Source organism: Equus przewalskii, chromosome 2 (assembly GCF_037783145.1).
Source record: "Equus przewalskii isolate Varuska chromosome 2, EquPr2, whole genome shotgun sequence".
Classification (NCBI taxonomy): domain Eukaryota; kingdom Metazoa; phylum Chordata; class Mammalia; order Perissodactyla; family Equidae; genus Equus; species Equus przewalskii.
This window is the reverse complement of record NC_091832.1, coordinates 46,611,917-46,627,366: the sequence shown is the minus strand read 5'-3', so window position 1 is coordinate 46,627,366 and position 15,450 is coordinate 46,611,917. Positions and strand designations below refer to the sequence as shown.

General features: G+C 58.6%; 1 protein-coding gene across 13 annotated transcripts in view; it reads left to right on the top strand.

Moving 5' to 3' along the window:
- PRDM16 (PR/SET domain 16) overlaps window positions 1-14,447 on the top strand; it is a 347,520-nt gene extending 333,073 nt beyond the window's left edge. For 7 of the 13 annotated variants that reach the window (XM_070604818.1, XM_070604796.1, XM_070604808.1 and 4 more), the window contains 5 exons: window positions 1,754-1,923; window positions 2,113-2,287; window positions 6,799-7,029; window positions 7,906-8,080; window positions 9,453-14,447. In XM_070604818.1, coding sequence (XP_070460919.1) covers window positions 1,754-1,923; window positions 2,113-2,287; window positions 6,799-7,029; window positions 7,906-8,080; window positions 9,453-9,587 — 886 coding nt within the window. In that variant the 3' untranslated portion in view covers window positions 9,588-14,447. The remainder of the gene's footprint in view (window positions 1-1,753; window positions 1,924-2,112; window positions 2,288-6,798; window positions 7,030-7,905; window positions 8,081-9,452) is intronic. The other 6 variants (XM_070604854.1, XM_070604844.1, XM_070604899.1 and 3 more) reach the window with 2 other exon arrangements.
- The last annotated feature ends 1,003 nt before the right edge of the window (window positions 14,448-15,450 follow it).

The window sequence follows — 15,450 nt, the reverse complement described above, 5'->3', positions numbered from 1 at the left end:
TCTCTGGATAAACATCAGTCTCCCACGCTCACGCCCCGCTGGGACTGGCTGCGTAGACTCTGCCTCCTGAAGGACTCGACCAGCCGGGGTTCCGCTGCACTTGCCTCTTGTCTCTCTGTGGAAACTTGTTTTGTTTCCAAAATAGGAAAATACATGAGCATATAGACAACTGTTTCAAGTGCTCACGTGCCTCCGAGGCTCAGATAAGCATCCCTGGAGGCGTTCTGAAGACCAGGTGCGAGAGTGTGCACACGGACACACGTGCACATGCACACACATGGAAATATACTACACAGGTGCCAGCACCCCCATGTGCACACACCTGTATGCATGCACATGCACACACCCACACATGTGCCTACATGTGCACACTAACACACACGCACTGTGTGCATGCACACCTGCACATGTGCACACACCCACACAATTGTGCAACTGAAAACCGCTGAGTCAGGCTTCTCCCGGCTGTGCTCCAGGGAGTGTGCAGAGCGGCAGGAGCGCCTGTCAGTAAGCCATCACGGCCTTTGCTTGGATCTGCCGCCAGGAGGAGGCAGCGTGCGCGTGTCTGCAGACCTTACAGGCGCAGGGCCCTCTCATCCACCTGCTCCCCCGGCTCCCGCTCTCCCTGTTTCTGGCTTGACCATCCAGCTCCCCAGTGCCTGGGCAGTCAGTCCCTGGCTCTCAGCGGCCCCACTGAAAAGAGGAGAACAGCTTCCCTCTCCCCACCCTCGGGGCCTCTGCGTGGTCGTGAAGACCGTGCCCCCATGAGGACCCCACACCTAAGGGGGCGCCGGTCAGGTTGTGGACGCCCTAGCCTGTTTATCACAACAGTTTCCTGGCAGAGAAACGCTGTGCTCTGATAAACTCTGAACATGTCACGACAATATTCCGACAGGTGCAACTGACCATCTGGAGGAAGGAGCGTCTTTTTCTAATTTTCCCAAGTGCGCATGCTGGCTGCCAGCCGGTGACCACCACAGAGGGGCACAAAGATAAACTGGGCAGGCAGGGCTGGCACACCCTCAACCGAAAGGGGAGGGTGTGGTTGTTTGTGGTCCGTGTAGAGGAGGCGGCCTGACGGGGGGCAGGGCTGGGGAGCCCCCCCACCTTCAGGGCAGTTAGGAGGTGAAGAGCGCCCCCAGTTAATGGACGGCAAGCTGAGGCCCCACGTGAGACGGGGCTTGCCCGAGGACCCACCAGGGTGGGGGCCAAAGACCAGGCCAGCTCTCCCAGTGCCGGGGTGGGGGTCTCTGCCCGGAGGAAAGTTGCAGGCAACTCCTCCCGGGAAAAGCGGCCAGAGCATCTTTGCGTGGTGCGCGGCCGCCCCCTTGAGGCTGCTGGGAGCATCCTGCCCTTGGGCTGTGGCTGCCAAGCCTGGGGCCTCCGCACTGGGGGGACCAGACAGCAGAGAGGAAGCGAGGCGCTGGGGGGTCCGGGTGCTACACATCCAGTGGCATAGGCCAGAGGGTCCTTCTGCCTACCCGGGGCCACATTCCAACATGATCCCACCCACAGGCCAAGAGCGGGAGAGCCCCTGCTTCTTGGAGCCGTGGCTGTTTCTAGGCGCAGCTTCACCATGACCACCTTTCAAGTTGGGTGCCCCAGCGGCCTCAGGGGGTCTCTGCGAGGCCTGGCTGCTGTCCCCACCCTGCAGTACCTGGCACCCTGGGCCCAGTCTCTCCAGGGATCCTCATGCATCCAGCCCACGGCAGGCGGGGTCTGGGGGCCCCTCTGAGCCTCGTGTGTCTTCCAGGTGTAAGTACTGCGACCGCTCCTTCAGCATCTCCTCCAACCTTCAGCGGCATGTCCGGAACATTCACAACAAGGAGAAGCCATTCAAATGTCACCTGTGTAACCGGTGCTTCGGGCAGCAGACCAACCTGGACAGACACCTCAAGAAGCACGAACACGAGCATGTGCCAGGTGGGGCCCCATCCCGGGAGACCCCCATGCAGACAGGCCAGGCAGGCGCCACAAGAGGCTGTGGTGGAGTTCAAGAGCAGGGCAGGGAGAACTCGAAAGATGGGGCAACTGGGAGGGAGGTGAGGTGGAGGAGGGACGGACGAGGAAGCGGACGGCCGCCCCTCCTCTGACGCTCCCCCATCCCCGCAGTGAGCCAGCACGCCGGGGTCCTCACGAACCACCTGGGGACCAGCGCCTCCTCTCCCACCTCCGAGTCGGACAACCACGCACTTTTAGACGAGAAAGAAGACTCCTATTTCTCTGAAATCAGAAACTTTATTGCCAATAGTGAGATGAACCAAGCGTCAACGCGAACAGACAAACGGTAAGAAACCCACCCCGGGCCCCAGGGACGGCTAGACTCCACAGCCCGCCTCTGTGGCCACACCCAGAGCAGGCATCTCCACCCCAGCCCCTGAGCAGGCACACCCCACCCCAGCACCAGCCCCCAGGCCACACCTGGACAGGGGCCTGGGGCCCACAGCAGAGGGAGAGGCCCATGGGCTCTGCAACCTGTGCCCGTTCCTGCCCCAGCTCTGCCACCTGGAATCTGGGGGAGCTTTAGCAAGGGGTTCCTCCTCCCTGCCTCAGTTTCCCCATCTGGAGAGGATGGTAAGAGTAAGCACCCTTGGGGCTGGCCCGGTGGCGCAGTGGTCAAGTTCGCACATTCCGCTTTGGTGGCCTGGGGTTCACTGGTTCAGATCCTGGGTGCAGACCTACGTACTGCTTGTCAAGCCGTGTTGTGGCAGGCGCCCCACATATAAAGGAGAGGAAGATGGGCACGGATGTGAGCTCAGGGCCAGTCTTCCTCGGCAAAAACAGGAGGATTGGTGGCAGATGTTAGCTCAGGGCTAATCTTCCTCAAAAAAGAAAAAAGAGTAAGCACCCTTGACTGATGGTGCATGTTGCACACTCAGTGCAGCCCCCGGCACGCTGCCTAAACTGCATCAGGCGCGGTTCGGCCTCGATGTTTATTAACAGACGTGCAGGGCCGTCAGCCAGGTGAGGCTCCCAAACAAGAATGCTGCCCCTTTAAACCCACACACGCAAACACACACACGTACACACACAGGTGTGCACACATATAGGCAGGAAAACGGCGGAATTCAGATTCCAGAGTGTGGAGGGTGTTCTGCACGATCTTGAATGCCAGTGCTTGGGGTGCAGCACTTACCCTGGGCCCCTGGAGGGACACTCAGACCCCGGGAAGAGGTTCTCCTTGGGTGAAAGCGGGTGCTGCCTAGCCAGCAGAGAACCAGAGATGCCTCAAACTCCAAAAGACCCCAGAGATGCAAGCCCCTAATTTTGCAGAAGGGACATGAGGCCCAGAGAAGTGGGACGGCTTGGCTCTTGGGGTGCCAACAAAGCCTGGCCCAGAACCCGGAGCCAGCGCCCCAGCCTCGCGCTGGCCAAGGGTGAGCTGGACTTCTGCAGCCGTCAGAGCCCAGATCCCTCCCCACCCACCCTCTTCGGGCAAGTGCGGAGGGTCCCCCAGGAGACCCGGCTCCCCAGGAGCCTGTCTGCTCCTCCAGGGTGGGCTGCATCTTCCTTGTCATGAGTCCTCCCAGGGGACAGGGCAGAGGCCCTGGGAAGATGTGTCATATGGATAAATGAACGGCACTTGGACCGTTTCTGGTGCTGCCCAGTCCTAAATCCATGCCCGCGGGAAGGGGACCTCACTCACCTGCCGGGCCTCGGCTTCTTCCTCTATCAGAGCTGGGTGGGCTCACAGAGGGGACGGTGGGAGAGGCTGGCTGTGGGCTGTGCTTCTCAGAGCCTCACCCCTGCCCGGCAGTGGAGGGTCCCCACGGGAGAGCAGCCCTACCCCCTCTTCAGCGACAAATGTCTCGTTTCCTCGGCCTCCGGCACGTGCACAATGGTCTCACGGGAACCTAGCCCCTATCCTCTGGGGACACCAAGCCTGCATTCAGGCAACGCCCTGCAGCTCCATTCAACAGTTGTCAGCTCTTTGAGCAAAAAGGCACAGATGCAGCGCCCAGGTACCGGGCCTTACAGAAGCCCCACAACCGGGCCACAAGGCATGTCCTGGCTATAAAACTGTCCCCTAGACTGTGGGTCCCTGCACCCAGGACAAAGCCAGACAAAGACCCGACAAGGATTTGTCAAGGGCATCCTCCTTGGGGTGGGCAGCTGCGCCTGGGGGGGCCCAGGAGCTCAGGAGAGGCCTCCACGTGCGAGCCTGGGCAGCAGACCCGGCTCTCAGCCACAGGGAGGACTCTCCACGAGACCCACCACAGCAGAGGGGCTATCCCAAGGGTGAAGAGGGGACAGCACCATCCTAATCCCTCGCCTTTGCCACCACCATGGCTTTATCCACAGCCCCGGGGTGGGGAGGGGGCGGTGAGGCTCAGACAGAGGAGGAGGCTGGCCCCAAGTCCCTCGGAGAGCTCAGGGCAGAGCTGGGCTGAGAACCCAGGCCGTCAGACAGCCTGTGCTGCTGAGGCCTCGCCCTGGGAGCCAGGGAGCCTCGCAGGAGATGCCCCCACATCATTGTCGGAAGTGGGAACCACGTCCCGGTCGACATGAATTAAGCAATTTGCGTAAGGCGATAGGACGTCAGCGGCTCCGTTGGCAGTCAACGTTAACATGATCCAGTTCTCATCCAGAAGTAGTTTCCTTTTCTTGACCATCAGTGAGAACTCAGGGCCTGCCAGGCTTCCTGGCCCCAAAACCTCTTAAGCCCCTGGGCTGCATTGTGTCCCCCCAAAATTGCTGCATTCAAGTCCAAATTCCCAGGACCTCAAAACGTGACCTCATCTGGGAAGAGGATCGCTGCAGATGTAATTAGTTAAGATGAGGTCACACTGGGACGGGGGACCCATGTCCACTAGGACTGGCGTCCTTATGAAAGGGGGAAATTTGGACACAGACATGCACATGGGGGGACCCCGTGTGAAGATGAAGCAGAGGTGGGCTGATGTATCTGCAAGCCGAGGATGCTAGCAGGCCACCAGGAGCTGGGAGAGGCCTGGAATGGGCTCTCCCTCACGGCCTCAGAGGGAGCCAGCCCTGCCCGCACCTGGACCTCAGACCTCCAGCCTCCAGAAGGGGAGAGGACGGACTCCTGTTGTTTAAGCCCCAGCTGCGGTGCTTGTTACGGCAGCCCCAGGACTCTCACGCATGCCAGGCAGCCGTTCAGAGGCCTGGACACTGCCCCCATCTTTGCTGTCTGAAGCCCACGCCAGCCTGCGGACCCCCTACTCTGTCCCAGCTGGACGCCCCCCAAGCGCTTCTGCTTGATGCAGACCTCCTAACAAGGAGCAGAGGGTCTGCAGGGTGGGGCGGGGCATGAGGATGAAGAGCGCGTGGGCCCTGCTCCCAAACAGAGGGGCTCACGGAAACCACACCGCATGCTCAGGTGAATAAAGGACACGTGGGCTGCACCCTGAGCATAATCTGAGTCTCAGCACCGGGGCCCCCACTGTGCTGCTCACTGGGCACTCAGCATGGGGCTGTTCTCATGTTGCCGAGAGGGCGCAGGCTCCCAGGTGGCAAGACTTGCCTGAGTTCCCCCAGCCCAGAGCCAGGGAGGGAGGCAGGACCCGGGTCCCAGCCTAGCTGCCTGGCTCCAGAGCCCTCACTGCTGGCGGACGGACATGTGCCCAGCAAACAGCACAGGTGACCAGAGATAAGGGAAGCATGTCCGGGTTCAGCTGTCCTGGAAGGCAGGTCAGCTGTCAGTGTCTACATACTTTCTCATGAAAAGACAAGAAATGAAGATGTGGAAGGCGGAGAGCCGGGCGATCAGGGGTCTCCCCAGCTCAGTCGCTCTGTGCAAGGATGCGTCCTCCACACAGCTCCACACTTGGGGATCGGTGGTCACTCGGGGAGGATGTGCCCCCCACCTTGATGCCCAGAGCAGGAATCCTGTCGCCCCTGACAGTCGTGGACCATTCCCAGGGGCTGTGCAAGGTCCAGGAGGAGCGGGGCCTGGGGGCTCAGAACTCCGCCCCGACCTGGGCTCAGGAAGTGTGGGCCTTGCCCCCCGTCCCCCTCCGCCTGATGGTGGACACCTGCCCAGGTTGTCCCCAGCTTCCCTGGGCCCAGCCCAGTGTGACACGGCTGTTAGTCACCGACTTGCAGACAGACCAAACAAAGGCAGGTGGGTGGGATTTTCTGAAGGAAGTGAGAGCGCTCACCCTCACCCAGCACATTGTTTCTTCCTTTTAATAACAAGGACCCAGAGTGGAAAAGTCTCACCCAGCTGGAGTGACCCTGAGGCAGAGGAGGTGGGGTCTGGGTTTCAGGACAGACTCCAGATGGCTCTGAGACAAGCTCATCCCGGCCGGTTTCCATGATTGACAACAGCCCAGCCCTCACTTTGCAGAACCTGGGATCCCAGACCCTCCATCTGCAGGGGTCCCTCACCCTGGGTCCCCCCCAGTCCTTGTGTCCTCGAGGAAGGAGCAAGCCTCCGTGGGCAAACCTCCACTGTGCCGAGCCTCCCCAAGGGCTCATCTTACGTAGGGCTGACACCAGCTCCAGTGCCCAGGACCCTTTCCCGCCAGGCCAGCTGTGGCTTCCTCCCACGACATGCACACCTGCCCTGAACCCCTCAATGGCCCGGTGTCCACTCCAGCATAACAAGAGCCCTGCCGCTGAACCGGCCCTGCCCATCCCCTGCCACGAGTTCACTGGGCATACTGGTCTCCTTGACTCACTCACTCCACAGGGATGGCAGCCCAGGGTTCTCATGACCGTGAAGGCAGCCTCTTTTTGGAGGGGCTGGGAGAGCCAAGGTGGGCGGCAGTGGGGGAAGAGCCGAGTCGCTAGCCTTTTGGGGTCCACGGCCAACTTCCTCCCGTGTCATTTCAGGCCAGAAGTCCAGGACCTGGACGGCAGCTCCCAGTGTCCAGGCTTGGCCAGCGGGAAGCCAGAGGATGAAGAGGAGGAGGAGGAGGAGCTGGAGGAGGACGATGACGACAGTCTGGCGGGGAAGTCCCAGGACGACACTGTGTCCCCCACGCCTGAGCCCCAGGGTGCCTACGAGGACGAGGACGAGGAGCCTCCCACCTCCCTGGCTGTGGGCTTCGACCACACCCGAAGGTGGGTGCCGGCTTCACCTGCTGGGGTCCAGCCAGGGAGGGGGCAGAGCACCCCCAGGGTGACTCACTCTTAAACGCCCGAGGACCCGACACCCTCCCAACTGGGTCCACCCTCCCTCCTATCAGGGGCTTCTGCTTGCAGGCCTGGGTGAGTCAGGGCCTGAGGAAAGGGGATCAGGGGCCCCAGCTCACCCACACACACACATTCACACACACACATACTCATGCACACACACACACACTTTCAGGGCCCGGAAGCAGAGTGTGGGAGGGGAAGGCATTTCCCCGCACTGAGAGGGGTCAGGTCCTAGACCCAGGGCCACCTCTGGCCCTGCAGTGGAGCTGCACACTGCCCACAGGCCCAGGGCAGTGGCGTCCAGCCACTAGTGGGACCATGTGCCACAGGGGCTGAGCACCCATAGTTTTGGAAGTTGTGCCTACCAGAGCCACTTCCCCCACGTCTAGTCTGCTCGCCTCCTACCTCTGGCCCTGGTGATGCTGCCAGCATTCCAGGATCCTCCAGGAGGCCCTTCAGGGATGGCCCATGTCCTCCCACCCTGGGCCCCTCCGGAGTTGCCCAGAGTCTCGGCAACGAAGCCCTCCCAATCTGTCCTCCGTCCCCTGAGGCCAGGCGCCCCGCCTGCTGCTTGCCATGTGTGTGCACGTACTCACCCTCTTTCGTGGCCATTATCTGTTGTTCTGCATCCGTATGGCTTCCGTCCAGGTGTCCGTGTGTCTGTGTGTCTGTCTCCTTGTGCATGTGGCTCGTGGAGACACAGTGGCGTGCATGCAGGCACGGAGCCGGCTGTGGGACATCAGAGAAACGGCCAGAGGCCAGACCAGCTAACGCCAGGCCCTCTCCCGGTCGTTGGTGCAGGTGTGTTGAGGAGCAGCCGAGCGGTCTGTTAGCTTTGGAGCCCGTGCCGACTTTTGGGAAGGGGCTGGATCTCCGCAGAGCAGCTGAGGAAGCGTTTGAAGTTAAAGATGTGCTTAATTCCACCCTAGATTCTGAGGCTTTAAAACAGACCCTGTACAGGCAGGCTAAGAACCAGGTAGGTACCCGCAGAGCCCACCCTCTCCCCCTCCCACGGCTGGCGGTGGGGGCAACCACACCTCCTCCAACAGGGACAGCCTCACCTCTCGCTGTGGCCACCCTCTGCCTGCCTGGGGGACACCCAAGGCCACTGGTCCTCCTCTGCTCATTGCCTCAGCTAGAGAGATGCCAAATGACTGCCACTTCCTGGAAAGCAGGAGTGGGGCAGGGAGAGGCTGAAAGCAAATGAACGTGAGCTGCCGCCCACACCGGAGCTCCTCCAGGAGCGCTGACAGACACATGGTCACCGTCCTCCTGTCCCCAGTGGGAGGTCTCCACAAGCGGGTTCCAGCCCCCGAGGCTGCGCTGGCTGCCCGTTCTCTGCGTTCCGTGCGAGAATGACCGGTAGCCCAGGCTTCTGTCCAGGGAGGCTGCCCTGTCAGGTGGAGCTGTGACGGGTCAGCGAGGGCACCAGGCTTGGCCCCACGCACTTCTCGTCTCTATTCCTTAGTGTGAGCGGCCGCAGGACCCTGCCCCCTGCTGCTCTAAGTCTGGAAGCCCCGCATCTCGTTCAGCGCTCTGCAGCCCAGCCCGAGTCTCAGCAAAAACCGTCTGCATGTCTGTCTTCGTCTTTTTACTAATTCCGTCCAGAGTGTTGACTCGGGTGGGACGAGGGTTGGGCTTCTTTGTCACCCGTGCCCTGCTCCAAGCTGCCCCAGGTCTGTCACCTCATGCCCTATGGCTTGCTGCAGAAAGATGTCCTGTGGACTGTCGAAGCCACGCTCTGGGCTAGGAAACACATCTGCATGTGGCTCAGAAATGCTGCACGTCCTTTTCCCCGAAGCAGCTCTGTGCTGTCACCGCAGCTGTCTAGAGAGGAGTCCCCCAGGCTCTCCGGTGCAGCCGGCCCCCTGCCCCACCAGTCAGGGACCCACTTTTGTTGACGGGGGTCTTACCAATAACTACCAGCAATTCCCAGGGCCCTCCCAAAGTACACACTTGCCCATAAGTTTCTGCTGATCACCAGGCAGAGAAAAGTGGGGGAGGGGAGATGGGAAGGTGACTGCGGCGGGGTGAAGCACCCCAAAGAAGCTGAAGGAGCCCCCTGTGCACAGAGGCCCCTGGCTGGGGCCATGGCATGCTGGCGCCCCTCTGCACTGGCGCCAGCAGGTGCCCTCCTCCCTCCCTGCTCTCCACTCACATCTTCCTCTTCCAGGCCGGGGGGGCGTCTTCACTCTCCCACCCCACCTGGATCTGGGCAAGGCTGAGTCTGGCCAGAGGGCAGTGGGAGACCAGGAGGGGGCAAGGACGGAGCCAGCCTGGATCTGCAGGACCCCAACCTACACGGCTCACCTGCTTGTCCTGTGTGTGTGTGTTCTCTCCCCCACTAGGCGTATGCAATGATGCTGTCCCTTTCGGAGGATGCTCCTCTCCATACCTCCTCCCAGAGCCCTCTGGACGCTTGGTTGAACATCTCGGGAGCCACACCGGAGTCCGGAGCCTTTAACCCCATCAACCACCTCTGACCAGCCCAGGAGGGGCTGGGGTCAGAGTCCAAGCAAGGCGACCGCAGGGCCCCCCACATCCCAACAGAAATCCCAGCTTCGGAAGATGGAGGCGAGAGCCTCAGGGAGCCGGCACGCCTGGGCCAGGGAGACCCCCTTGTCACCTGCTTTTGACCACTCCTCAGTGTCTGTCCCCACCCCCCCCATGGTTCAATTCTGACTTTTCCAATGAAAACTCAGAGCCGGGAAGTCCCTGAATCGGTCACTGAGTTTCACCGTCTCTAAGACTTGGTCTTGAGAACAGCGTTTGGGAACAGCACAGAGCACAGCCTTCCCGCACGGCTCCAGGGCTGCCTCGCGGAACCACCCAGTGGGCGAGGGTGGGATTTTAATCCCAAACTGAAGCCGGTGGGCCACTCTGGGCACCGTGCAGCATCTTGGAATGGACAGACACAGTGCTCTCAAGGGGGAGATGGCCCAAACGGTTTTTATAATGAAAATTACGAGAATAACCTTTTTGGTAATCTTATTGACAACAGAGTCTATTTAAGCATGTGGTTTTAAAAAATAGACAGTATTTTTTAAAAAATCAACAAATGACTTGCAAATTGTTTTTTAAAAGTAATTTTGCATTGCTTTGAAATCTCAGCTTATTTGCAAACCCAAGCGTGCCTGAGAGCCGGCGCTATGTTTGGGTGTGCTCTTTGTTCTGTAAATAATGGAGAAATTTTCTATCCCTGCCCGTATTTGTAAAGCCAAGGTGATTCCGGGTGCCTCCGAGGCAGAACCGAGGGGCATGGGGTCCGCTCCTGTGGGCAGTTTCAGACTGTGCAGAGGAATTCTAACATATGGTGTCCTGGGCTGGCCCAAGGCTGGGACTGGGAGATGTGCCTGTCATTGTGTGACGTGTGATTCGTGGCCCCCACCAAGTCCCCCCAATTGTATGGGGAAGGTCGGAACGGTGGCTCTGGTCCCCAGTGCAGAGGTGGGCCAGGCACCTGATGCTCCTGCCCCCATGGTCTGTGCCTCGGCCACCCCACTGTTCGGAAGGCAAGGCCTGCTGGCCACGTCCGGAGGATCTCCAGCCCCCACCCTCACTCACCCCAGTCAGATGGCCAAAAGGAAGGAAGCAGGCACCCCTGTGGCTGCCGTCGGGGGCACGCCACGGTTCCCCTGCTCCTGGCCGCCAAGCTCTAGTGCGTCGGAGACCCCGGATCCAGGACACAGCTGCCACTTCCACTCTTCGCACAGGTCCTTGGCGGGCAGGACCCGGCTCCAGCACGGAAGGGCGTCCAGGCTGACCGAGCTGCCGCAAAGAGCGAAGACAGCCCGACCCACGGTCGGCGCCTCTTCGGACGGGTCTGCTTCTCCATCGGGTGGGCTTAAATTATTTCCGTAGGGGCCAATTTCAAATAATAATGTTTTCCCTGATGGAATTTACCTTAATCTGTATATAACTTGTAATTTTTTCTAATTCATTTCTTTTCTTATTTTATTTCCTCCTTAACAGTATTTTTGGCGTTAGACATTCTTATTGTGAAGAAATAATGTTAATATAAGTATCCAGTGAAGGACCAAAACCGTGTAATAAGGTTGTGTGTTGTGTGATCGATAACCAGGGAGTGGGGCGATTTTTAATGTGCCAAATACCCCCGCGTCCCCCCCCAACGAATCCTGCTGTCACTGCTGCCCGTTTTCCAGACAATCATGTGTTTTTGTTAAATTTGAGTTTCAGTTGCATTTAAGACAGGTGTTCTATTTATTTCTTGTATTGTTTGGAAAAAAAAAAAAAAGAATAACAGCGTCCCAACAAGAAGAGAAAAAAATCGCCCAAGTTGCCCTTAAAAGGAAGAGTGTAAGTTTAAGTACAGACAGTGGCGGTGCCACCACATCGTGTGGATCGGGTCTCGTGGTGGACGTCTCGGCGTTCGCCCGGGGCGGCGGTAGGTGATCTAGCAGGCGGGTGCCCCAGACGCACAGCCTGGTCGCTCCAGGCCAAAGACAGTCATGTGCGAAGGCGCTGGGAGGTCCAGCCTCCCACTGGAGACCTGCGTGGGGAGGTCCCCGAGGGCACCACAAACCTGCGGATCCCAGCGAACGGGCTTCACCTCTTTCTCAAACCCACACGAGGTAGTAGCAAGACTGAGAACCGCCCTGTGCCTGTGCCGAGGCCGCTTACACACGTGTGGAGGCAGGAAAGTCGCCCCTCTGGGGCAGCCAGGGAGAAGCTGCATGAGGAAGAGCTGGTGTGGCCCATCGAGGAGCATTTGCAAACACAGCCACTCACACCTCCTCCCTCGGCCGGAGCCGCCAGGTGTGGTGTAAGGACTTCCAATTTCCCTTCCGTCTAAATGGGATCCCTTTGAAAAGTCAACCTCAGATACAAACACCCCGTTTCTGTAAACCCAAATTATATGATTTCTTCTGCTAAAGATTAAGGTGTGTGCTTTTTTTTGCGATATGACTCTCTCGGTCTAAAACAGGAAGTTTGGACTGGTGGAAACCTAAGTGTCCGTTCTCGGCGGTTGCAGAGCAGAAAAGGGGCTGCCCTTCCTGTCCATCCTGGATTTCTCTGTTGACTGCCACGTCCCGTCATTTTCGGCCAGTCTTCCCAAGCGTTCTCTCTTCTCATTCCTTCTTTTCCCCTCGTCCCCTATGAGCCTCAGTTGCACATTTTAGTCCTATATTTTTGTCCCCCAGAAAATGACTAGAGCAAGCCCAATTTCTCCTGAATGTTCAGCCCCGCGGGCCGGAGCACTTGCCAAGTCTGGGGGAGGGGGCTCTGCCCTTGGACCCCCTGACAAAGAGAGCATTTATTTCCTGTGCCTGGTGCATCCATGAAACTTGGCCTCAAAGCTTGTCATTGCCCCAGACCACAGCAAGCTGCCCTCCCTGCTTCCTCTCTGCCCCGGGCTCCAGCACCTGGGGGGCAGCTCCCAGCTCACACAGGTCCAGCATCCTTGATGCAGATGCCACCACGTGCTCAGAGACCCCCTGGGGGCCAAGGAGCCTGGGATGGGCATGAGAATTCTGAGATCCCAGCCTCGGAGCACGGATGCAACAGGGCAGCTGGCTGGCTGACCACCGTGTCCATGGGCACGTGGCTAGGGTCGAGGCTGTAAACCCAGGTCCTACTGGGCCAGCTTTGCCCAGGGCCAGGGTCCTTCAGTCCAGCCTTAACTGCCTCCCTTTTTTGGACCATTGACACTCAGCCCCAAATGGCAATTCAGAAGGAGGCCCTTCCCTCTGCCACCCTCAGCCCCCAGTCCCCAGTGGCCCTCCCCCACTGTGCTCTCATTCCCAGGACGATCGGGTAGGACACACAGGGCTGCTGATCCTTTGGCCAGCCAGACCTTTCATGAGTGGGACTCAGAGCTCCCCAATGGGAACACGGGGACTCGCGTTCCTGCAGCCTGCCTGGGACCCTGGGGTGTGGATCGACCTGAGAGACCACCCAGCCCACGTGGCCCTCTTGTACAAGGCCAAGAGTGCAGCTGGTCAGTCCAGACCCTGACTGGCCCAGCCCCTCTGTGGCCCCAGAGCTTGGCCCTGGAAACTCTGAGGACCCTTGGCCTGCTCTGTCCTAGCTGCTTCCTCAGTGAGCATTCGCAAAGCACTCGCCCGAATACATATCACCCGTGTTAGCCTCGAAGCCTCGAAGCACTGGATTGTGGACCCCCCTGCCCCCGTCCCCTTCTCCTCACCCATGTGACTGAAATCTACTGAGCTGTATTCACTGTGCTGTCCTGGGGGAGGGGCGAGGGGCAGCGCCAGGCCGGGAGAGCGCGCCCCTGCACTGCTGCCCGGGGACAGACGGGGAGCCCGGCACCTCGCTCCCCACCCGGCTGGGGACGTGAGGACACAGCTGCTCCTGGTCAGTGGAGGTCCGCCGGGTATCAAAGCCATGAAACTGTGTCTCTGTAGCAATGAGCGATACTGTGACTAAGACATTCTTGTGATATTCCAAGGAGCGTTCCTTTTCTCCTCCATTCCAGTTTTTTTGTTTTATTCTTTTCTGTCACTGATTCAAATTACCACTTTTGGAAAAAAAAATGAAAGAAAATATAATGAAAAGGCAGCTTGAATTTCCAAATGTGCAATTCACTTGTGAACAAAGTAATTCTAGAGGTTTCTCTCCGTGCGTTTTGCATCGTCACTGTTCTCTTCAAGACGAGGGAAGCTGAGCCCCATGTCAGAACACGTCGCTGAAAGCACACACAGGTATATACGCGTGCAGGCACCCCGACCTGTGCAGCCGCGCCATCCTCTGGCCGTTGTTACATCTCAGATTTGGTTTAGTTTGGTTTTTGTTTTTTTCTTTTGAAACTGTAGAGTGTTGAAGAAGAAATGAAGAGTAAATGTCTGGTTTTCATATAACGTTTAAAGAAACCATCAGGAAGGAGGCTGACGTGTGTGCCATGTCCCCTGATTGTAAATTGCTTCTGTTATCAGTAAACTGTGCATGACTCGTGTTTAGCAGTCATTATCGTGTCTGTTTGTGAAATTTTTATGGAAAGGAAAATTCCGTAGATGCACTTACTGACTGTGTGGTTAGGGTCCACGTCCTCAAGACTGGAGTCCTGAGCTGCCGACGCAAAGGAGACGCAGTTCTTAATTACGATGGAAATTGCTGTGGGAGAAGAATGAGACAAAAAGGCGTAAGGGCTCGGAAGCCGTTCAGAGCGATTCTGCAGATTTCATTTGATGCTTGTGAAAAAGACAAATGTACTTGTGTAGAGAAATTTCTTTAAGATAAAGCCTAGGAGAAGCTGATTTGAGGTTAAGCTGTAGATTAGGAGTGTATACCAAATGTAATCTTTCCGATGCTACAATGAATTTATACATGAGATTGATATGCAATAAATCTGTGTGCTTTTCTAAGCCTCCGTGCCCGTGAGCTTCACTGAAGAACCGAGGCTTGGGGCTGGGAGAAGGGCCTCAGAGGCGGGGCGTGGCCAGTGGCGAGGCTCACCTGTCTAGACTGAGAGTCCTGGGTGACAGGCCCTGGTGCAAGCGAAGCCATCCTCCCAACAGCACCCCAGGGCTGTCCCGTGCTATTGCCATTTTCCAGAAAAGGACAAGCTCAGGGACAGCACCAGCTACCCTAGATGGCCCCTCAGTCACAGCAGTGGCCTCCAGGTATGGCAGCCTCCAGGTGTGTCCACCCCCAGACATGATGTCTTCCAGGTGTGGCCTCCAGGTGTGGTGGCCTCCAGGTGTGTCTTCTTCCAGTTGCAGCAGCCCCCAAGAGTGACCTCCTTCAGGCACATCCCCCTCCAGGTGTGCCCCCTCCAGGTGTGCCCCGCTCAAGGTGTGGCAGCTTCCAGGTGTGTCCACTCCCTGGCACAGTGGCCTCCAGGTATGTCCTCCAGACGTGGCACCCTCCACATGTGCCTGCCTCCAGGTGTACCCACCCCCAGGGCCTCCTCCCTTGAACTTGTGCCCTAGGCCTCTTGAAGCCCAGCATGCCCTCCTGGAGGTAGTGGAGGAGCCCATCCTGTAAGACCAGTCCGAATCCCACCCCTTCCTAGGGTGGACCTCCCCACCAGCCAGCCCTGCATGGCAGCACTGCCACCCTCCTCACACTGCCCCCAGCCAGGGCCCGAGTCCCAGAGGTGATGTCCAGATGGCCAAATGGCCAGGGGTTGAGCAAATGCCTGGGGCTGCAGGGAAAGCAGACCCAGCTTCCCCAGGGCACCCCTCCCCCCAAGACCCAGGCATTCTTTCTTGGGGCCCACCTGCTGCAGCTGAGGGCTCGTTCCCCCGTCCTGATTCTGCTTCAACCAAGTGGCCTTGAATGGTTAAATGACAAAGACGAGTGCTGCGCCTCGAATCAGGCCATGTGGGCCGCCCGCAGGGACCTCCCCAAACCTTCTTGCCCACG